The sequence below is a fragment of the Zophobas morio genome, unplaced genomic scaffold (assembly GCF_036711695.1).
Source record: "Zophobas morio isolate AGI-343-1 ecotype UQ-CSIRO unplaced genomic scaffold, CSIRO_AGI_Zmor_V1 ptg000030l, whole genome shotgun sequence".
In the NCBI taxonomy this organism is placed as follows: Eukaryota; Metazoa; Arthropoda; class Insecta; order Coleoptera; family Tenebrionidae; genus Zophobas; species Zophobas morio.
In genome coordinates, this window is record NW_026972135.1 from 1,211,806 (window position 1) to 1,236,215 (window position 24,410).

The 24,410-nt window shown below is 30.8% G+C and overlaps 4 protein-coding genes across 4 annotated transcripts in view; 2 read left to right on the forward strand and 2 right to left on the reverse strand.

Moving 5' to 3' along the window:
* Positions 1-24,410, forward strand: part of LOC135137857 (leucine-rich repeat-containing protein 15-like) — a 116,713-nt gene that overhangs the window by 47,736 nt on the left and 44,567 nt on the right. The gene's annotated exons all lie outside the window — the stretch shown is intronic.
* LOC135138151 (carboxypeptidase N subunit 2-like) lies at positions 6,920-8,356 on the forward strand. The gene has a single exon (XM_064068038.1). It carries the CDS (start codon positions 6,927-6,929, stop codon positions 8,262-8,264), a length of 1,338 nt encoding a protein of 445 aa, XP_063924108.1. The 5' UTR covers positions 6,920-6,926; the 3' UTR covers positions 8,265-8,356.
* LOC135138152 (leucine-rich repeat-containing protein 15-like) lies at positions 12,490-13,792 on the reverse strand. Its single transcript, XM_064068039.1, has one exon. The coding sequence runs from the start codon at positions 13,781-13,783 to the stop codon at positions 12,494-12,496; it is 1,290 nt and encodes a 429-aa protein (XP_063924109.1). The 5' UTR covers positions 13,784-13,792; the 3' UTR covers positions 12,490-12,493.
* On the reverse strand, positions 14,993-23,626 carry LOC135137859 (slit homolog 2 protein-like). The gene is made up of 3 exons (XM_064067614.1): positions 22,278-23,626; positions 20,875-20,910; positions 14,993-16,290 (listed from the first exon to the last, which is right to left on the reverse strand). Exons 1-3 carry the CDS (start codon positions 23,563-23,565, stop codon positions 14,993-14,995), a joined length of 2,622 nt encoding a protein of 873 aa, XP_063923684.1. The 5' UTR covers positions 23,566-23,626.

Here is a 24,410-nt window from a genome sequence, read left to right on the forward strand (position 1 = left end):
TTCAAAACTGAAATGACGAAAAATTTGGGAATCTTAAAATTGAAAAAACTGAAATATGGAAAAAATGGGAAATCGAAATGCCAAAAAGTTGTAAAATCGAAAATCCGAGAAATCGAAACATCGAAATATTCAAAAACTGAAACATCGAGAAATTGAATCATCAAAAGGTCGAGGAATCGAGGAATGGAAAATCGAGAAATCGAATTAGCCTAAAATGGGAAAGTTAAAAATAAAAAATCAAAGAACTGAAAAATCTAAAAACTGAAAAATTGAAAAATCGAAAAACAAAAATTTTACAAATCGAAAAATGTAAAAACTGAGAAATCTAGTAGGTACCTAAAAGTCGAAAAATCGAAAGATCGAGATATCAAAACTACAAAAAACCAAAAAAATCTACATTTCAAAAACTCTAAAATTGGAAAATCGAAGAACTGAAAATTCGAGAAATTGAGAAATCGAAACATCTAAAATTGAAAAAATCGAAAAATTAAAAAATTGAAAAATCGAGAACATCACAAGAATGAAAAGTTGAAAGCTACATTTCAAATAAAAGAAAAATTAAGGAAACGGAATGAAAAATTGAAAAATGTAAAAGCTGAAAAATCGAATTGTCTTTGAAAAACTCGAACATTAAAAATCGAAAAAAAAAATTGAAAAGCCGAAATATCGAAAAACCGAGAAATCAAGAAATCGAAAATCCAAAATTTAAAAAATTGCAAAAATTGATTGCACTTGAAAAATTTCAAAACTGAAATGACGAAAAATTTGGGAATCTTAAAATTGAAAAAACTGAGATATGGAAAAAATGGGAAATTGAAATGCCAAAAAGTTGTAAAATCGAAAATCCGAGAAATCGAAACATCGAAATATTCAAAAACTGAAACATCGAGAAGTTGAATCATCAAAAGGTCGAGAAATCGAGGAATGGAAAATCGAGAAATTGAATTAGCCTAAAATGGGAAAGTTAAAAATAAAAAATCAAAGAACTGAAAAATCTAAAAACTGAAAAATTGAAAAATCGAAAAATTGAAAAATCGAAAAACAAAAATTTTACAAATCGAAAATGTAAAAACTGAAAAATCTAGTAGGTCCTACAAGTCGAAAAATCGAAATATCGAAAAAAATGAAAACAACAAAAAACCAAAAAAATCTAAAGTTCAAAAACTCAAAAATTGGAAAATCGAAGAACTGAAAAATCGAGAAATTGAGAAATCCAAACATCTAAAATTTAAAAAATCGAAAAATTAAAAAATTGAAAAATCGAGAACATCACAAGAACGAAAAGTTGAAAGATCCATTTCATAAAAGAAAAATTAAGGAAACGGAATGAAAAATTGAAAAATGGAAAAGCTGAAAAATCGAATTGTCTTTGAAAAACTAGAAAACTAGACCTCGTAAACTTTTTTTGCGTGTTGCCGAGTTGTTGGCAACGAAATAAAACAAAACCTCGTGCTGAATCTAAATTTTTATTAGGAAACTGCTACAGGAAATTTAAGAATGATGTATTTTTTTGTGTGGAAAATTATTCGTCGTGCCTTTCAGCCGACCAAGACACCTCCATGTCCCAAGCCCAGTCCTAGTCCGGCTCCGGTGGCGATGACTCCGGGGGCTCCGGCGATGATACCAGGGGCACCAATGATCCCACTGGGCTCGGGCTCGGCGTGAGCGGCGACGATGGCCATAACGACAAGGAAAGCCAAAAGGAAGAATTTGAACATGTTGATTGTGTTTTCTTACAAAGCACTGAAAACTCTGGTGGAAAAGCATCTATTTATATGGAAATATCACCATGATGCAATTGTTCCGCAATTTCTGTCAGCGACCAATGCGAACCTTGGAAATTTACAATGCACATGTTCTGATGTAATGATTGAATGCAGTACTGTTATCCGATTCATTATGGATTACTGAAAAACTTGTATTTCTAGGACCGGGAATGTGACGGAAATATTTTGTGTTGTGTCAAAAACTCTTGATGGAACCCTTAGTGGTGTAAAGGCGGATTCATAAATCACAAGTACAACAGTATATTATTTTGTGAAATTTAAATTTAAATAAGGTTAAGTATACAAAATTTGTAATGACGTCATCAAATTTTTATTAGCAAATTACAGTCTAATCATTAAAGACGGCATACAGACAGACAGAGAGACGACAGACAGACGGAAATAGAAGACTTATATTTTCGAATTTTAGATGTTATGAAACATGAAGAAAACATTGAACTTCCTATGCCTTTGAAGTACAGTGCAATAAAAATTTATTACCATATTTATCGTATACATTTTCAGCTCTGCTACATCCTTTAAAAGATATGCCAGTGGGACATGATCTTCTTGATTAAAATCGCAATTCTTCAGGCAGATTATTTATTAAAAATTACGAAAAGCACTACGAAAAAGGGAACTATTTTTAGTTCCTGGTAAAAAAAATGTTCTAGATGTTTCACTGTCTACCTCCATTGTGAAGATATAAGGTAGTGGAATTTTAACTGAGACACTCGGTAGATCAAAAAAACTAACTAACATATGTTCAAAATATAGGTATCTGTATCAGGTTGTCTTAGTAGTGCGAATGGATTTTTATAGTCAGTATGTTTATCGCAAACAAAAGTGTTAATTTGAAATGAAATTTTATAAAAATTTGATGTTTTTTCGAGCACGGCTTCAACCTCTACGATTTATTTTTGGTGTTATTTCTAGGAAAGTCTGTACCACTTTTCAAGAATTGCCAAATGACATGTGGTAATTTTTTTGTGTTTTAACAATATGAACTTAAAAACTAACACCGTCGCCTGAGAACTTGTTTGATCTACAGACTAGAGTGCGCTCAGGCCAATGTCGACTCTAACCGTTCAGAATTTCTGCGGAATATACATACAACTAGTTTTTTGTTTAACTAAAAATTACTTCTTTAACTATGTTTTATACTAGTAAAACGCTCTAAATTGGCAATACTAGTGGAACAGTAGTCATGCAATAGACTTTTTACTAAAATTAAAATATCGAAAAATTGAAAAAAACAGAAGTTCAAAAGTTTCCAAATCTGAAGACACTGAGAAATCGAAAAATTGAAAAATCAAGAAATAAAAAAATCGGAAGGTTGAACAATTTTTAACATCGAAAAACCAAGATGGCAAAAAAGTTCCAAAAGTTGAAAATTGGAAAATTGATAAATCGAGAAATTGAACAATCAAAACATCGAAATGTCCGAATCTCGATAAATCGAATTATCAAAAATTGAAATATAGAAAAAACAAAAAGGAAAGCTGGAGGAAACGAAAAATCCAGAATTTTAAAAGTTAAAAAATTAAAATGTGGAAAAGTTGAAAATTTGAGAAAACGAAGTATAAAACAGTCGAAAAATTGAAAAATCGAAAGTTTAAAAAACGAAAAATTGAAAATTCAAAATGTAAAAAATCGAAATGTCGAATAATCGAAATGCTGAATTACCTTAAAACTGAAATACCGAAAAATTAAAAAATATAAGAAAAATTGAAGAATCGAAAAATTGAAAAATCTCAAAACTGGAAGAAATATCCAAAAATTGAGAAATTAAAAAACTGAAAAATCGAAAAGTCGAGAAATTAAAAAATCTAGAATTTAAAAATTGAAAAGTTAAAATAATGAATCAAAGTATTAAGCAGTCGAAAAACTGAGAAATTTAAATTTAAAAAACGAAAAAGTAAAAAATCCAGGAGTCGAAAACTCGAAAAATCAAAGAATCGCAGTACCGAAAAATCCCAAAAAAGAAAAAATTGAAGAATCGTAAAATCAAAAATTCCAGAATTGAAAAAATCCAAAAACTGCGAATTTAAAAAAGTGAAAAATTTAGAAATCGTAAAACATAAAGGCGATTTCTAAAAATCGAAAAATTGAAAACCAAAAATTTATTAACGTCAAAATAGTGAAAAATTGAAAAATCGAAACATTTAAACATCGTAAAATGGGAGAGGAGAAAAATTGAGAAATCGAAAAATAAAAAAATCTAGAAATCGAAAATTTGAAGAACGAAAAATTTGAAAAGACCCAAAACTGAAGTCTTGAAAAATTGAGAAATCGAAACATCAAAAAGTCAAAAATTCGAAGAATTGAAGAATCAAAATATTGAAAAATCCTAATGGAATAACGAAAAATTGAGAAACGGAAAAGTAAAAAATCCAGGAGTCAAAAACTCGAAAAATCAAAGAATCACAATACCGAAAAATCCCAAAAATGAAAAAATTGAAGAATCGAAAAATCAAAAATTCCAGAATTAAAAAAAATCCAAAAACTGCGAATTTAAAAAAGTGAAAAATTTAGAAATCGAAAAGCATGAAGGCGATTTCTGAAAATCGAAAAATTGAAAACCAAAAATTTATTAATCAATTCTATTATATAATTTTCAAAATAGTGAAAAGTTGAAATATCGAAACATTTAAACATCGTAAAATGGAAGAGGAGAAAAATTGAGAGATCGAAAAATAAAAAAATCGAGAAATCGAAAATTTGAAGAACGAAAAAATTGAAAAGGCCGAAAATTGAAGTCTTGAAAAATTGAGAAATCTAAAATTGAAAAATCGAGAAATCGAAAAGCCGAAAAATCCCAATATCGAGGATAAAAATTCAAGACGTATTCATAAACCACAAGTTCTGAACTGTGCTACTTTTTAACAGTTAAATAACATTTATTCGACAGACTTGTAAAATGACATCATCAATTCCTGAGCAACATGAACGAATAAATTTTGACTAATGATTTAACATTCTTTCAATAAATATAAATGTTGTTGATATATATCAAATCGCTTAAAGTCGATATTGGCCTGAGTGCGCTCGGGTCTGTAGATTAAAGTTCTCAGGCGACGATACCTCGAAAATCTTGCAATTTTTAAATTATCGATTTTTCAGTTTCTTGATATTTTGATTTATCAATCCTTCGATTTTTCGACTTCTCAGCTATAGATTTCAAAAATTTTTGATTTTTCGATCTTCCAATTTCTCGATTTCTTATTTTTTTCTATTTCCCCATTTATCGAAATTTTGATGTTTCGATTTTTGATTGTTGATTTTTCGACCGTTCGATTTCTCAATTTTTCGACTCGTCGATTTTTTTAATTCTAAAGTTTTCAATTTTCCAATTCTTCAACTTTCAGCTTTTTGATTTTCCAATTATTCGATGTTATGAATTTTCAATTTTTCAATTTCCCAATTTTTCGTCACTTCAGTTTTGGAATTTTTCAATTCCTCGAGGGACGATTAATAATTAGAAAAATTACAATTTGAAAAATTAAGAAATAAACTAAAAGATCGAAAAATTGAAAAATCCAAAAATTTAAAGGCTGAAAAATCGAAAAAGTTGAAATTGAAAATTAAAAAAAATGCAAATCAAAAAATTAAAGGAACAAAGCGAGAGATCTATGGCCTGAAAAATCTAAAACTCGAAGAAACTAAAAATAAAAAATCAAAAAATTTAGAAACAGATAAATCGAAAACTTGCAGAATTCAAGAAACGAAACGTGAAAAAATGGAAAAATTCAGGGACGAAACAACAAAAAACTGAAAGAAGATGGAAAAATTCAAAAATAAAAAAGTTGAAAAAAAAAAATTTAAAAATTAAAACATTCAGAAGTTGAAAAACTGTAAAATTGTAACTTGAAAAGTAAACAAATGTAATTTGAAATATTAAAGAAACAAGAAAAGATCGAAAAATTGAAAAATTCAAAAACTGAGAAACGAAAAATTATAAAATCAAAAAATTTCAAATTGAAAGTTAAAAAAAAATGCAAATCAAAAAATTGAAGAAAGCAGAAACTGAGAGGCCGAAAAATTTTAAAATAATCGTTTTCACCTTTTGGAAAGTTTCTACATTTCCTAAAATCGCCAAAAGAGCATATGCCAATTTTTGCAAATATTAAAGATTTGATTTTGAAAATAATCTTGGTCCGGGACCATCAAAATTGACCAAATTTTTTAGTAGATTTGGGCAACTTTTCCAAAAATCCCATGTTTCAGTCAGATTTTATGAAATTTTTGTCTTTTTTCGAGCACCGTCGAAAATTATGTAAAGAAATTTTTACAGATGTCAACTACTTTAACGTTACATACATATCAAATTATAACTTTTTTTAAGTTCTGTTGTAATAACCTTCGACTAATTGTTTTTAGAGGTATCCACTATTTGGAAGTGTCCCGAACTACAAGTGAAAGAAGTTTTTTCTTAACAATGTCAAGTTATTCAAAAAATAATAAAAAAGTGATACCAATTATGTTTTTGTTTCATGCTTTTGATCTTCGCAAAAACATTTCCGACGATAGCCCAAAGTCGTGTCACAAGTTTATCAGTCGTTTTGTTTTGTAGACAATATTTGTATTAAAAAGTTATATAACATCGCAGGAAGTGTGATAATGAAGAGCTTTATCATAACTGGAATTATAATTTGTGGCCTTGTAGCTTATCAAAGTGGGTTCAACCTTTTAAAGCACATGATCAGAAACGCTTTTACACACCAAATCGCGGATGTTTGTCTTGGTACTAAGAAAAAAAATGAATTTTGAAAACGGGTCAGTGAACATCTTATTCGAAGATTCTTTTCAAGGTATTCTCAAGGTGGGTGGGTGGGGTTGGGTCAAATTAATCTCCGAAACTAGTGGATATTGTTAATATTATAAGTATGTGTATACTAAAGCTTTGATCAAGGGAAGATATGAGAGATAAGACAAAAAAACTCAGTCTCAGTTTTCTTTCCGAAATGATTTTTTTTACAAGCTTTGACTTTTAGATATTATCGACATTTTAAAAACATTAACAAAAACTACTTTAATTGGGCGAGATCATCGCAGGTCAAATCATCGTCATGTGTCACAAGATTATCATTTTTTTTTATTTGTATATATAACCCGACAACCTAGATGTAGTTCAGAGTGTTAAAAACATCCAAAGAAGTCATGAAGAGCTTCAAAACCACACTTATTTTTCTAATTGTTGAGTTATCCTTCGTGCTTCCAACTCCCAACAGTGCCGTCATAACTTGTTACCATTTAGTTGGCAATTCTTGGGAAAAAGCACAAGTGGTCGAAAACGCTTCAACACACCAAATCAAAGAAATTTGTAATGAAAGTGACGAACAGAAGCAATGTGTCGAAGTCAAAGGATCAGTGAAAATTCTGTACGAAGACTCCTTCAAGGGTATACCCAAATTATCTGAAATCGAAGTATATTCCGAAACGAACTTAGAAGAAATTGAGCCTGGAACCTTCACAGATCTGCCAAAGTTAGACATCTTAGATCTGAGTGGTAACAATTTGCAGGAAATTAAAAGTGGGACTTTTGTAAATCTGAAAGTTCAGCATTTGATCCTGCAGAGGAATTCGATTTCACTTCTTCGGGAAGGAGCGTTCGTGAATTTATCAGACGTTCAAAAATTAAGTCTTGAAAGGAATAATTTACAAGAACTAAAGCGAGGAGTTTTTCAAGAATTGTATGTGGTACAGCTCGAATTTGGGTCCAATAATATTTCTAAAATTGAGGTTGGAACGTTTGCTAGTGTGTTTCCACGAGATGAAGGTGGAATAATTTTAAATCTATCGAACAACAGTTTTACAGAAATTGATGCCTCTGTTTTTGATTACAAGTATTCCGTTTACGCTTTAATGTTGGCGAAGAATTCCATTTCTATCCTTCGCCCAGGTGACTTGCGTAATTTGCCTAACTTAAAATATGTACTACTGTCAGAAAACAAATTAAAGGAAGTTCCAGAGGGAGTTTTCAACGGTTCGAAAATCGTATCCATTGAACTGGACAACAACGAAATTTCTTTTATAGGAAGTAAAGCTTTCGACGACATGAAAGATTTAACATTTGTTAATATTAGTAACAACAAACTGAAAGAATGGAACAATGATTGGTTTTGTGGAGAAGGAGCAAAAGTAATTAGATTGTCCTACAATTATCTGGAGACAATTCCAGTAGAAGCTTTCACAAATATTCCAGGAGGTTCTATGTTAAAACTAGACCATAACCGTATCCAGAGTATTTCGGACAGTGCTTTCAAAAATGTGACATATCTGGACAGTATTGATTTGAGTTACAACGAAATCCAAGAATGGAATGTTGACCTTATGAGAAATGTGAAAACTGATGGAGCCGTTGATCTCAATGGTAACAAAATTAAGTGTCCTGAATCTGGTTCAAATTCTCTTGCTCCAAAAGCACGCATAGTTTATTTGAGCTATAGTTGTCCCCAAGTTATTGAGAAAGCATTATATTTCTCAGATGAAGTGTAACCTGTTTTTTGTTGTAATGTAATCTACCAAGGTGTTACAGAAAATTGTTGTTTAGGTTTTACGACGATAACCCAAAGTCGGGTGTCATAAGTTTATCAGTCATTTTGTTGTATATTAAAAAGTTGTATAATCATTATTATTTTTCTTTTCGTTAATTGATTTTTTGTTATGATATAAAAGTATATTTTTTAAGGAAACAAAAATTTAACAATTGTCAAAAATAAATCTTCTATGTCGGAATTCTTTTAAATCCGACGCCATTCCACGGACCCTTATTTTCCCTGCTTTCTTGTGGAGACTGGTTGCAGAAGCGAAATGGAACTTTTTGCCAAATATAGTTTCCAAAGCTTCAAGTTGACGAATGTACCGGTTTTGACTTCCTGTAAGGTTGTTGTGGCAAATCCTTGAAAGTTCCGGGCTCAATTTTGTCCAATCCTACCCGTGTTCAATTAATTCCGATTAAATTGAGTAAGTCTTTGGGTTTCGAGGACAACTGTCTTTCAATTATCTGCACCACTGTTTATGGTATAGGTTGAAGTTGTCACCAAGAAAGATAAGTTGTTACAGATTATAGCTGCACCGTCTACATGTTCATAAAAAACATTGTGCAAAAATTTATTTAAAAATAAGTATTAGGGATATAATGGGGTGAGCGAAAGGTTAGGTTAGGCATGTTATCATTCTTTTTAGTATAAAGAATAATATTATTCAATACATAAAGATAACAATATCTGCAACGTTAGCTAAATTGAAAAGCTGTGAAATTGATAGTTCCAAAGATTTCAAATCGAAAAACTGAAAAAGGAGGAATGGAAAAATAAAAAAAAATCAAAATTTTAAACTTTAAAAAATTTCATCATTGGAAAAATCATTGAACAACGAAAAACAAAAAACTGGAAATTGAGAAACGTAACAATTGAAAAGCGGCAAAAGAAGTTTACATTTCACTTGTAAATTTTTTAACAACTTGGTCTATGAAATAAAAAATGCAACTAATTTTCGTACGGTTAAAACCACATTAAAATTGTAATTTGTAATTCCATGTTTTGGTTTTTTTTGCAATATTTTGTTACTATATATTTGTTGTATTATTTTATTTTGACAATCCCTTCTTAAATATTTTCTGTATTTTCTGTATATTTTCTGAAGGTAAATAAAGTGTATTATTATTATTATTATTATTATTATTATTATTAAGAAATTGAACAAAAGCTGCAAAATTCAAACGTTGAAAATACTGAAAAATTGTAAAATTCAAAAACTGAAAAATCGAAAAATTTTTAAATTGAAACAAACGAAAAAATGAGTTACCTAAAAGCTGAAATTCTAAAAATTGTAAAATCGATAAACAAAAAAAAGCTGAAAAATTGGGAAATTGCTCAAACGAAAAATTGAACTAAGTATATGAAAGCTGCAAAAAGCGAATAAATCGAAAAACTTAAAATTGAAAACCAGAAAAATTGCAAATCAAAAATTGAAAAATTAAAAAAGAAATAACTGAGAAATCGTAAAACAGTCGAAACGAATAACTGAGCTCTCTAAAAGTTGAAAATTCTAACATTATTTGTAAAATCGAAAAACCGGAAAACGAGTTGAACAATCGAAAAATTGAAAATTTGAAAAATTTGAAATAGGAAAAAATTAAAAATCTAACGATGGAAATTTCGAAAATTTACTTAAAGCTGAAAAGTCTAAAAAATTGAAAAATTGAAAATTCTAGAGATTGCAAATCAAAAAAATCGGAAGTCAAAATATTGAGAAAATAAACTGGGAAATTTGATGATTGAAAATCTGAAAAGTTGCAAAATCGAAAAAGTGAGAAATTCTAATACTGAAACAAAGAGGAATTTAAAGTTTAAAAATTGAAAAAATCGAAAAATTAAACATCTAATTGAAAAACTAGAAAATTTCAAAATTCAAAAATCGAAAACTTCAGTAAAAATTAAAAAATCTGAAAATTGGAAGTTTGAAAAATCTAATTGGAAAATCTAAACATTGTAAAATTCAAAAGGTGAAAATGGAAAAATTAAACTCGACAAGCTAAAAATTGTAAAACTGAAAAAATGGAAAATTGAATCCGAACAATGCAAAAAGGAAAAAACTGAAAATTTTAAAAGTTGAAAAATCGAAATAATTGAAAACTGGAAAAATTGTCGATCGATAAACTGAAGACACGGAACAAGGAAGTTCGAAAACTTGAAAAATCGTAAAATAGAAAAATCGAATAAGTAATTGAACATCGAAAAATGAAAAAATCGAGTTTTTTGAAAAACCTAATGCTTGAAGCATTGAAAAATTAGAAATTGATAAATAAAATAGATAATTGAAAATTTAGAAGTTAAAAAAACGAAAAAATAATAAAGAATTTTTAATATAAAACCGGAAAAATATCAAAAATGAGAAAAGTTAAAAGTCGAGAAACTGAAAAATAGTTCAAACGAAAAATGCGCTACCTAAAAGCTGAAAATTCCGAAAATTGTAAAGCCAAAAATTTAAAAATTTGAAATCCTAAATATCAAAAAATTGAGAAGTTGACTGTAAATCAAAAAACTGGAGAAACGAAAAACTGAACAATCTACACACTGAAATTCTAAAAATTCTAAAAACCCAAACATTAAAAATCTGATGATTGAAATTTCAAAAAATGTAACTTCGAAAGGATTTAAAAAAATCGAAAAATTGGAAAATCGAATAAATGAACAATTTAAAAGTGAAAATACCAAAAATCTAAAAGTTCAGAAATTATAAATCTAATAATAATTAAAAAAAAACTTAAAACATGCAAGCGCTGAAAAACCTAAAAATTTTCGATTAAAATCTTGAAAAGTCTAAAAATATGAAAACTGAAAAATTGAAAAAAAAACAAAAGATAAAAACATGCAAACTGGAAAATCAAAATATTGAAAAATGAAACTGGACAGTCTAACTTAAAAACCGAAAATCTACAAAATTAAAAATTTGTAACATCGAAAGTTACAAGTTCGTGATATTGAAACATCTAGTTGAAAAATTGGAAAATTCATTGAAGCAATAAAATTGGAGAAATTTGAAATTAGAAAGTTGAAACATTAAAGTAATTAAATTAATCTGATAAATGTAAATTCAAAAATTCAAAAGATGAAAACTGAAAAATTAAAATCGAGAAGCTGAAAAGTCGTAAAATTTAAAAAAGGAAAAACTACAAACCGAGGTATTGACGCAGCGAAAAAATTGAACAATTTAAAAGTTGAAAAACCTAAAGATTGCAAAATTCAAAAGTTGAAGAGACGAAAAAATTGAAAAACTTAGAACTGAAGACCAGAAAAATCAAAGAATTTGAGAAATGAAAATTTTAAAAGTAAAAAAACCGAAAAATTGGAAACTCAAGAAATGACAAATCGAAAAACTGAAGAAAAGAAAATTGAAAAATCGAAAAATTGGAACTTTGATAAATTGAACAATCGAAAAACTGAAAAAAACAAAATTCTGCAAAATCGAATACTTGCAATATTGAAACATCGAAAATATTCATAAGCTGAAAAACCAGAAAGTTGAAAATTGAAAACTAAGAAAATTGCAAAGAAACTGAAAAATCGTAAAATTGGTCAAACGAAAATGTAGAACTATCCAAAAGAGGAAAAATATAAAAATTGCACAATAATTTGAAAGTATAAAAATTAAGAATTCGAGAAACGAGAAAGTTAAAAACTGAAAACTAGAAATACTGCAGATCAAAAAATTAATAAAATTAAAATCGGGCAACTGAAAAGGATCGAAAACACTGAATATTGCAAAAGTTGAAAATCAAAACATTTAAAACTCCAGAGACCAGAAATTGAAGAACTGAAAAAACACAAAATCAAAAAATCCAGAAATTGAATAAATGAAAAGCAGAACATCTGAAAGCTGAAAAATAGGAAAATTGAAGCTCGACATATTGAAAATCCTGCACATATATTAATAATTTTAGTTCACCATTAAAGAAATCAAAGTTAAATTTTATAATTTTTCGAAACTGTTTTTTACGGACGCAGGAAATTCCTTCGAGATAACCTTTGACCATTTTAAAGCACTGATAACAGAAAAAGTGGAGTTACGGTGATCGAAGTCTGATTTTTTCGAAAAAATATGTCAAAGTTGTGTGATACATAAGGATATTTTTAGGGAAACGAAATCATCAGTATTTTATAGATTTATAAAGTATTTTCACCGCTGTTTATTAATACATTGTTCGAAAGCCCATATTTTACTCAACATTTATCAAAAATAAATCCTTGATTTCGGAGTTGTTGTATACCCGACTCAATCTCAGAACAACTGATATTATTACCTCGAAGATCGACATTTTCTTGTATCATTACTTTCTCCAAGAACTCGATTTTCCATTTCCTTATTTTATTATAACTTAAGTCCAGAGACCTTAACCGTTTCAGACCAGCGAAAGCACCGTCAGAAATATTTCTGATTTGGTTATGAGCTAAGTCCACCGCAGTATATTCCTGAACCTCCACAAAACTTCCCTCAGGAATTGTCTCAATATAGTTATTAGAAGCAAAAATTTTGATCATTGACAACCCACGAAACCATCTACTATCCCACTCTTTCAGCTGATTATGGTGAATCCTAATATACCATAAACCTTTCATACCATCTAACGCTCCATTTGCGATCACAGAAATCTGGTTGTGACTCAAATCTAGAATCACTATTTTAGAAGCGTTAAAAACTCCTTCAGGAACTTCCTTGAGTCTGTTTCTAGTCAGGTTAAGCCTAGTCAAATTCGGTAAATTATTCAAATCGCCTGGGTGAAGTATCGAGATAGAGTTGTTACCTAAATTTACATGATCTATGTCTTTGTTATCAAAAACCTGTGGATCTAATCTTTCAATTTTGTTGTCTGATAAGGACAAACTTATTCCCTCTTCGTTCTTCGGGTGCAAGCTTGCAAAAACTCCAGGTTCTAGTCTTGAAATGCCATTTTGGTCCAAACTCAAACGCGTAAGAGAAACATCCTGAAACACTCCTTTTGCGATTTTCGTTAATCTATTTTCTTCAAGAGCCAGTTGGTAAAGTGACAGGTTTTGGAAGACACCTGGTTGCAAAACCGAAATGAAATTTCTTCGAAGACTGAGAAACGAAACGTTCAAGTTAACAAAGGTACCGGTTTTAAGTGTCTTCAATTTATTTTCTTGAATTATCAAATCCATGAGTGGCGACAAATCCTTGAAAGTCCCGGGCTGGATTTTCTCTAATCCCACCTTTACTAAGTCGATTTTGAATAAATTAGTTATGTTCTTGACGGAATCTTCGTACAGGGTTTTGATTGTCCCTCGTATTTCGATAGTTTTCTTTTCGGTGGAATTTCGAGGACAACTGTCTTTGATTTTATCTGCACCCCCGGTTACGGTGAATGTGGCTATAATCCGTCGAGCAGACCAAAGTCGACAGGTTGTAGTCGCACTGTTTTCATGGTTACACAGAGTTAACGTTAAAACCAACGAAAAACACACGAAAACAATTTTATTCGAGAAGCACTTCATGATGGTTCAACGTTTTGTGAGACTCTTACTAACTTATTTATTTAAAAATGTCAGCGATATGAGTCTGACGCAAACGAAACGTTGGGTTATCAATTATCTCTGGTAGTTCACAATTTAAACCAAAACACTTTTAATATACCGTGCGTTCATTAATTATTTAGATCTGATTGTCCGCGTTGGTGTTTGAAACCTCAAACTTTCGAGTTTTTTTTTTTTTAAGTGCAAAATGGTTTTCTCTGTGGAACATAAAACATTCATGATTTCATGAAGTTATTATTTCACTAGTTTTTCTAGTTTTCAATAAGCAAGAGCTAACCTTAGTTTGAAAATTGATTCACGTCACTATGCAACCAAGATTACGCATGTGTTTGTTTAATTGCATAATCTGCATTCTTCCACCTAAATAATTAATGAACACACGGTACAAAGTGTTCATCTAGTGGCGTATGGATTTTCCATGCAAATTAAAAAATACTGTTTCACGAAGATCATATTGGAAAATAATTGCAATTATAATTGTTGGTTGCATAACTACAAAAGATTTTTGAAAAGTGATTAGCTAATGGTGTAAGTATCGCTGGGGAAACAAAGCGGACTCAATGTCTGTTTAATTTTTCTCTTTGTTGTTGTGATAACCCAAACATCCCACCTTCAATTGACATGGAAAAAAATGAAAGCGCGCGAAAAATTTAAAAGTGTCCTGACTATAAGTGTATTTCATGAAATCTTCTAGTAAATGTCTGTTAAATAAATTGTGTTAGCACCGGTTAACGATTAAAATCCTAACATGAACTGTGAATTCACAAACAATGAATCAAATTTACATGGGGTGGCGTCGGTCGAAAAATCGCATTTTACCGATTAAAAAGGCGCAAAAATTAGCTGCGCGTGTTGGGGAAAACTGGGCGCCATCGTTACGATTAATTTTCGTTAAACAAAGGCTTCCTCCCTTTCATTAACTACCAAACCAGTTAAGCTAACAAAGCTACCTTACCACGTATTAGCTCACCACTGACTTCATAATAAAATTATCTTTAATCTATATCTAGATATTTTTTTTCATTTTTACGTTTACCTGTGTCTGGATAAATCCAGTATTTCCTATTCTCAACACTGATATTAAAAATAAGAATAAAGTGAAAGTGGTGTATAAGGAATTTCTTTAGGAAAATGAAATCTTTATTTCTAAAATTATTACACTATTTATACTTAACAATGATCAAACATAAATCCTTTATCTAGGAGCTCTTGTAAATCCAACCCCAAATCAGTACAATTAATTTTATTACCCCGAAGATCTACATTATCTCCTATCACTACATTCTTCATGAAATCGATTTTCCACTCACTTATTTCATTATAGCTCAAGTCCAGAGACTTCAATCTTTCTAGACCAGTGAAAGCACAGTCAGAAATATTTCTGATTTGATTATGGGCTAGCTCCACCTTACTATCTTTCCCGAATGCCACAAAACTTCCGGCATGAATTACCTCAATATAGTTGTAAGAAGCATTAAATTTGATCAGCGATAACCCACGAAACCATCCATCATCCCACTCTTTCAACTGGTTATGCTGAATTTCAAAGAACCTCAATTCTGTCATACCATCTAACGCTCCATTTGCGATCACTGAAATCCGGTTGTGGCTCAAATCTAAAGTTGATATTTTGGAAGCGTTGAAAACTCCTTCGGGAACTTGTGTGAGTCTGTTTCTAGACAGATGTAGCAAATGCAGTTTTGGTAAATTATTCAAATCGCCTGGCCGAAGATTCGAAATAGAATTATTATTTAAAAATAAAGCATATATGTGTTCGTTATCAAAAATCTGTGGATGTAATCTTTTAATGCAATTGTGTGATAAATACAAATAAACCCCTGAACTGCTCTTTGTACCCAAGTTTGCAAAAACTCCACGTTCTAGTTTCGAAATGCCATTATTTTCCAAACGCAAAATCCAAGCGTACACATTCTGAAACACCCCTTTTCGGATCTTTCTTAACTTGTTTGCGTCAAGATCAAAATCAAAAACTGTCACGTTTTGGAATGTGCCTGGTTCCAAATCCGAAATGAAATTTTTGCAAAGGATGAGGAACGTCATGTCCAAGTTGACGAAGGTACCGGTTTTAAGTTTCGGCAAGTTATTTTGATCAGCGTAGAAAGTTTGGAGTCGTGACAAATTCTTGAAAGTGCCGGGCTGAATCTCCTCCAATCCTACCATTGTTAGATCGAGCCGGCCTAAATTTTGAAAGTCTTTGACAGAATCTTCGTACAGAATTTTCATTGTCCCTTGTACCTCAATCCATTTCAGTTCGGTTGCAGATTCAGGACAGCGATTTTTGATTTTATGTGCACCCATCTGCATGGTATAGGTTGACATGATCCCCCAATTAGACACATAGCGACAGGTTATGTTCACTGTGTGTTGCTGATCACAAAGAGTAAGCGCAAAAACCAACGAAAAACACAGGAAAACAATTTTATTAGGAACGTACTTCATGATTGTTCAACGTTTTGTGAAACTATTACCAAAGAACTTATTGATTTAAATGTATACGCGACACGATAGTCTGACCCAACCGTTGGGTTATCTATCACTTATCACTATTATATAGCTCGTAGTTCGTAGTATAAACCAAAACTATCGTCTAGATAATTAACCACATAATTTATTAAACCAAATCTACCAAACTGTTATTTAAGAAACAAGGAACTAAAATCCGAAATACCTTTATTAGTTCGTAACATGCAGCCTGTGTCACAAGAATTTAATTGTTGTCAAAATTTCTTTTTTAGCGAGGTATTGACGGGATTGCACATTTTTCATGTATCGTTTTGTACCTGTTTTTACGAACAAAAATTGGACTCGGTACAATATATTATTATCGTAACTGCAATTAATTTAAATACACTGGATTTGCTTGAGACATGCGGAATAATAATTGACTCTTGTTTCAACAAAAACAATACTTTTTTTGTAAACAAGAATTCCGTGAAATTTGTCTACGATACTTTAAAGTCGAATTCAAACGCCATCCTAATCAAGAAATTTGCACAATATTCATATTCATTTGAAATTAACTTTACATATTTTCTAAAGTAAGTTGCCCTTAAAAAAATCTAATTTTTATTCCTTGACAATTTTATAAGACTGCAGCTTCTGTTTTTTTGATGAAAATTGTTCAACTACTAGCTAATTATTAAAGTGTGTGTCATTTAGTTGTTCTTGGAGCATACAATGCACAGTTTGGTTGATTGTTAATTTTACTTCTGTGCCATGTACAAAATTTCGCAATAGTAATTCAGTAATAATATAAATATGCTTCTTCTTTAAACGATGCCACCGAATTCTTTGACAACTTTTTATCTTTTATTACTCCACAGTACGATAATATATTTAATAACTGGCGACCTGAATGAAGATTTTCATTTCAATAATAAGCTAAATGATTGTTTTGTTGCCTATGGTTTTCAACAAATTATCTCTGAAAGTACCAGAGTTACGCGAAATTCTGAGACGTTGATCGATCCTATTTTTATCAATAATAATGCATTATTTCGTAGAAGTGGAGTTATAAATGCTGATCTAATATCTGATCATCGTCTAGCCTTTTGCATATTAGACATAAATATTCCTAAAATGACTCCTAAATATACTACATACAGAGACTTTAAAAACTTTTTGCATGATAAATTTATGTTAGACTTAAATAAAAAATCTTTGGATAACATTTATTACATCCTCAATATTGAAGATAAAATCAGGTACCTTAACACAACTGTGTTAGAATTATTTGACTATCACGCTCCGTTCAAAACCTCGTTCATTTCAAAGCCCTATGCACCTTGGCTCACCCCTTCTATTAAAGAATTTATGAAACAAAGAAATCGAGCATTAAGTTTATATAAGCAAACTAAATCTGCTCAGCACTGGCTATTTTATAAGCAGCTAAGAAATTCTACGGTTGCTGCATTGAAACGGGAAAAAAAAGCGTACTTAGATTATGAAAGTAATACTTCAAACAAAAAAAGACTATGGGTTGCACTAAAAAAGTTAAATATTCAAAAAAAAGTTAAAGGATGTGATCTATCTACATTCAGTGCTGATGAAATAAATGAATATTTTTTGTCAGTATTCACTCCTCCCCAAAACTGTGTTGAAGCTGTTAATAACATAAAAGGTATCAAATATAAACCAAATAGTAACTTTAAATTTTCATTGGCCACTGAGGAGGAAGTGTTTCAAATCATAAATAGCTTAAAATCTAATGCTATGGGTATTGATGGTATCTCTGCTTACATGATTAAATTATGTTGCCCTAATATAGTTCAGCCAATTACTCACATTATTAATTGCTGTCTGGAGACTGGATACTTTCCAGAATTATGGAAAGTGGCTTTAATTCATTCTATTCCCAAAATCGACGAGGTAAACTCTCCAGAAGACCTAAGACCAATAAGTATTCTTCCAACATTATCTAAAGTCTTAGAAAAATGTATCTATAATCAAATCTTTAATTTTATAGTAAAAGAAGAGATATTATCTGAAGATCAATCTGGTTTTCGCAAGGGATATAGCACAACAACAGCTCTAGCTTCTGTTATCGATGATTGCCTGATTGAACTTGACAAAAGCCACGCAAGTATTGTAACTCTTTTAGATTATTCAAAAGCTTTTGATACTTTGGACCACCAACTCCTCTGCACAAAATTGGAATATTATGGGTTCGATCAAATTTCTGTTTCGTTTTTTAAATCATATTTACAAAATCGACATCAACAAGTTGTAACCGAGTCTGGTAAATCTAAAATTGGCTTAATAACATCAGGCGTACCGCAAGGCTCGGTCTTAGGCCCAATTCTTTTTACTATATATACTTCCCAATTGTTGCAGATACCTTCAGTATGTAAAAAGAGAGCCTTTGCAGATGACACCCAAATGCAGCATCATTTCCTACCTAACGAAGTTGATATAGCATCTAACCATATAAATAATGACTTACAAAATATAGCAAATGTTTCATCTGATATTAACCTCCAACTGAATATAAATAAATGCAAAGTTATTTGCTTCGCTCCCCGAAAATTTAAAAATGTTGTTTTTGACAATATTAATGTTAAATTTGATAATATAAAACTACCAGTTTTACATACTATAAGAAATTTGGGATTGGTGATTGATGACGATTTTCGTTTTAAGACCCATATTTCTAACATTATTAAAAAATCTTATGTAGCCTTGAAACTTCTTTATTCAAATTACCTTTTACTCAATTTTAAATTGAGGAAGAAATTATGTGAGTCTCTTGTCTTGTCATATATAAATTATTGCCTAGTAATATATTACCCATGTCTTGACAGTATTGATAAATACCGTCTTCAAAAAATCCAAAATAATTGTTGTCGTTTCATTTTTGGTTTGAGGAAATTTGATCATGTGTCTCAGAAAATCTGTGAGCTTGGTTGGATGAAAATTGACAAATTGTTTCAGTATCACCTATCTATCTTTGCTTTCAAGTTATTTTCCTCTAACTCTCCGCCGTACTTGCGTTGTAAATTTCATACAAGAAAAAGTATGTTAAACTCAAGTCTCCCATTAAGGAATCTTAAAGAACTGTCAATGCCAAAGCATTATACGTCTATCTTTCAGAGATCTTTCACGTACAATATTATCAAAGTTTACAATAAATTTTTATTAGAGTTTAATTCAAGTTCTTCCATCAATTGTTTTAGGAAAAAAATTAAAAAATGCTTGATTAATACTTAGGTTTAAGTTTATTATTGTGGTTCTCTTGCTTGTTGTTAACTTTTTGTTATTATTATTATTATTATTATTATTTGTATAAATTTAGTTTCTAATTATGGATTATTTAATTTAATTTAATTTAATTTAGATTTAATTAGTTTAAATTATTTAATTTGATCATTACCTAGCTGACTCCTGTCTAGATATTTAATCCGTTTTTCTGTACAAACTGTTTGGTTAGTTTTATTTTCTTGTAAATCTAAGGTTAAGTGGAATAGCCTATGGCTAGACTTCGCCTATTATTATTTAATAAAGTCCTATTATTATTATTATTATTATTAATATTATTATTATAATTCAACAATTTTCCAAAATTAATTAGTAAGAACTTAATACAAGCATACTCGTAGATCAAAATATTAATTATATATGAATATAATTTAAAAATATAATTATTTCATCGTTTATTACCCCAAATTATTGTTTAAATGTCTAAAAAAAATATATTATCCCTTCACGATCTTTATATAGTAGGGTTGGCCATGAAAACTTAATGAGTTTGTTGGTATTCAATGCAGAGGAATAAAAATTCCCTGAACTTTTTTCATTAGGTTATGTTTTATTAAACTAAAGGTTAAAAAATATGCCAGAAATATAAACATTGTTTCCGATACTTTCAGTAGTAGCAATGACCAAGTTAACGGTATACATTTCTTAGAAAGCATAAAACTTTACGCTATTTAAAACAGTTATTCGGCTCTTTGTAAGTGTTTATTTCATATGTAAGGAACAAACACTAAAATTTCCTTAAACATTGTTTTTATATGAATGGGGGTTCTACATACGACTATTGTCGCATGCCACATTTAGCTTAACATCTTTAATTCTCAATCATCAGTTCGTTCTGCTCCCCCACTCTTCTTAGAAATGGAAATTTCGACCTTTGTGAACAGCCTTTTTCCATATCTTCCAATTTGTTTTTTCACTTTTCTCAGATTATTAAAAGGGTTGGTAAAAGACGACAACCTTGCTCTAGTGCTTTGATGGGTTTAGCTCTTCTGAAACATTTTTCCGGCCTTAAATTGAATGATTTATCTATATAGCTATTACTAATGCTTACGTAAGTGCTCTTTATTTGCTTTTACTAAGTACTTCCAATCGCTTATTAATAAGAACGTTACTATACGCCTTCTCTCTAAAATTATACTTATTTTGTTGTACGTCAGGTAGTTTTTCACATACTACCTTGGTAAATTTAAAACGAAAGATGCGTAAAAATATCACCCCCCGACAAGCTACAATTCACTCCATTTCCATTATTTCGCTATGAAAATTTGTATCATCACCGTCATTTTCTAATTCAGCTTCTGAATCAGATTCACCTAGCGAAATAATGAAAGGAGGTACAGATTCGTACGAAAGATTTCCCATATTTTTTCCCAATCTGCTAAAATTAGTTTTTACAATGTTTACAAAAATTTTGCCAAATGCTTGGAGTACATTTAGAAAGCGCCTCAAGCCATAAATTCTCCACCCTATTTTTTAATGAAGGTTAAGAATTTATATGCTTGTTGTAATTGTTCTTACAAAATCCCCACGCCATTTCAATTGGATTATATTAACAATGGTACGGAGGTAATCTAAGAACTTCATGTCCACTTTCTCTTAATATCTCGTCTACCAAATACCTTTTTTTTTCTATTGTTTCTGAAGGGTTTAATTAAATCCTACAACTGTTTCTTCGAAAATTTTTTGTCAAATTCAACACTATGTTTATAAAGCCATTCCTAAATTTCACATTTTTTACTAGAAAAAGTGGGTGGTTTATCCAACTGAATCGAATGATACGGTGCATTGTCTAAAACCACCACACATTTTTGGTTCAACTTTGCCAAAGCAGGAATGAGCTGATTAACCACCCAATTTTGAAAAATTGTCCCGTCCATCGTTTTATGATAGTCTCTATCGTTATTTTTTGAATTTAAAAAATTGTTACAACCATCCAACAACCCCGTTGAACAACCCGCGTGGAGAACAGTAAACCTTGATCCTTCACTTTTAATTTTGGTGGAGTTGCTTTTTAAATCAGTACCGTGCACCCAGCGACGAATGGATGAACCATTTTGATAGGTCCATGTTTCATCCAAATACACGAAAGTCAAATTTTCACAAGAATTTATAAACTGTAAATATGTTCTCAAAAAAGTAATTTTGGCTGCAACGACATGTTTTTGTTCACATAGAATTTTGCGACCATTTACTTTCCTGTGTTTATAACCCATTGACATAAGAATTTATTCCTGTTGTTCCTACAGTATCTACATCTAAATTGCCAACATAAATACAGAATAACTTTTCAGCAACTTTGAAAGAAAGAGTATCAGAAGTGCCATTTTACCTCTGGTGAACTTAGTCCTCTGTTCTTATAAACAACATTCTTAAATTCGTCATATTCAACATTTCCGCGATTTTCTCTATTGGTCTCTCTCACCACTGATATTGCCTTTATTCATGTTACAATAATATTTAGAAAATATCTAGATATTTTTTTTTATTTTTATGTCTACTTGTATCTGGATAAATCCAATGTTTTTTATTATTAGTTAATAAGAATAAAATGAAATTGGTGTGATGTATAAAGAATTTTTTTAAGAAAATGAAACCTTTATTTGTAATTACACTATTTACAAAATATGTTCCTCGTTGTTTATTAACACATCCATCAATCAGCGTACATATATTACTTAACAATTATCAAATAGAAAACCTTTATCAAGTAGTTCTTCTAAATCCGACCCCAAATCAGTACAATTAATTTTATTACCCCGAAGATCTACATTATCCCTTATCGTTACATTCTTCATGAAATCGATTTTCCACTCACTTATTTCATTATAACTTAAGTTCAAAGAATTCAGTTTTTCCAAACCAGCGAAAGCACCATCAGAAATATTCCTGATTTGATTATGAGCCAGTTCCACTGCACTACCTTCCGGAAAGTCCATAAAACTTCCGGCACGAATCACCTCAATATTGTTATAAGAAGCAGAAATTCGTAACAATGGTATCCCACGCAGCCACCTACTATCCCACTCTTTCAACTCGTTGTAGTCAACTCTAATAAACCATATACGTGTCATACCATCAAAAGCTTCATTTGCGATCACAGAAATCCGGTTGTGGGTCAAATCTAAAGTTGATATTTTGGAAGCGTTGAAAACTCCTTCGGGGACTTCTTTGATTCTGTTTCTCGATAGGTATAGCCGACTCAAATTCGGTAAATTATTCAAATCCCCTGACCGAAGGATCGAGATAGAATTATTATTTAAAATTAATTCGTCTATGTTTTCGTTATCAAAAACCTGTGGATCTAACCTTTCAATGCAATTGTTTGATAACTGCAAACTGACTCCCCATTTGCTTTTTGGGTACAAGCTTCCAAAAACTCCAGGCTCTAGCCTGGAAATGCAATTTTTCTTCAGATACAAATTCTTAAGAGACACATTTTGAAATACTCCTTTTTGGATTTCCGTCAACCTGTTTTCTCGAAGGTCCAGGTCTGCGCTTGACAGATTTTGGAAGGCGCCTGGTTGCAGAACCGAAATGGAATTTCCTGAAAGATCGAGGAACGAAACTTCTAAATTCACGAAGGTGCCGGCTTTGATTTTCGTCAAATTATTATCTCCAAGATACAGAGTCTTCAGTGGTGGCAAATCCTTGAAAGTTCCGGGCTCAATTTTCTCCAATCCCACCTTTGGTAACTCGATCCTGAATAAATTGGGAATGGCTTTGACAGAATTTTCGTGCAGAAATTTTATTTTCCCTTTTACGATAATCCATTTCTGGTCAGTCGAATTTCGGGGACAACTGTCTTTGATTTTATTTGCACCACCCGTTATGGTAATTTTGGACGGCCTGAGCCTGGAATACAAAAGGAAACAGGTTATATTCGCACTGTCTTCTTGATCGCACAGAATAAACACAAAAAACAACGAAAAATATACGAAAACAACAAATTTATTGGATATACACTGCATGATTGTTCAACGTTCTGTGAAATTCTTACCAATGAACTTGTTTATTTAAAAATATCAACGATATGATGGTCTGACACAAAGGTTGGGTTATCAGTTATCATTCGCAGTTCGCACTATAAATTAAAACATTTTTCAATATGAAAACGAAGTCAATTTGCATGTTTAACTTTCAGTACACTTTTGGGCAAATAACAAAAAAAGATTTTTCTCTCCTACTGTCACAAATGTAGGTATGACATTGTTTAACCGTCAATGGTCCCACCTTCTTCAAATTTCGGCCAATTTTTGAAAATTTCGAAACTCAACTAAATTCATTTTCTTGTAGATTTCGAGCTCTAGAACTCACTTCCGGCATCGTTTCTTTGATAAGTGCAACCGGTTTTCCAGAATCGACCGTTGAAATATCGAAATTTTCAGAAATTTTCAAAAATTTGAATTTCGTACCGATTCTTTCGTAAATGTTGTTCCGTGACCATCCACATACTATATTTTTCGAATCAGCAAATAGAGATCTACGTCGCTGAATTTTTTCACAATTTTTAGACAACTTTTTTAAAAGTGACATTTTTTTCTTCAAATTTCGGCCAATTTTTGAAATTTTCGAAACTCAACTAAATTCATTTTCTTGTAAATTTCGAGCTCTAGAACTCACTTCCGGCTTCGTTTCTTTGATAAGTCCAACCGTTTTTCCAGAATCGACCGTTGAAATATCGAAATTTTTAGAAATTTTCGAAAATTCGCATTTCGTACCGATTTTTTCGTAAATGTTGTTCCGTGATCATCAACATACTATATTTTTGAAATCAGCAAATCGAGATCTACTTCCCTGAATTTTTTCACAATTT

Excerpts from the sequence above, each read along its gene's own strand:
- LOC135138151 (XM_064068038.1), top strand. The coding sequence starts at position 6,927 with ATGAAGAGCTTCAAAACCACACTTATTTTTCTAATTGTTGAGTTATCC.
- LOC135138152 (XM_064068039.1), bottom strand. The coding sequence starts at position 13,783 with ATGAAGTGCTTCTCGAATAAAATTGTTTTCGTGTGTTTTTCGTTGGTT.
- LOC135137859 (XM_064067614.1), bottom strand. The coding sequence starts at position 23,565 with ATGCAGTGTATATCCAATAAATTTGTTGTTTTCGTATATTTTTCGTTG. Across the intron at positions 20,911-22,277 it reads AGGTTTTCTATTTGATAATT|GTGAATCTGATTCAGAAGCT; the intron begins GTTAAGTAATAT and ends TTATTTCGCTAG. Across the intron at positions 16,291-20,874 it reads AGCTGAATTAGAAAATGACG|GAACAATCATGAAGTACGTT; the intron begins GTGATGATACAA and ends TCACAAAACGTT.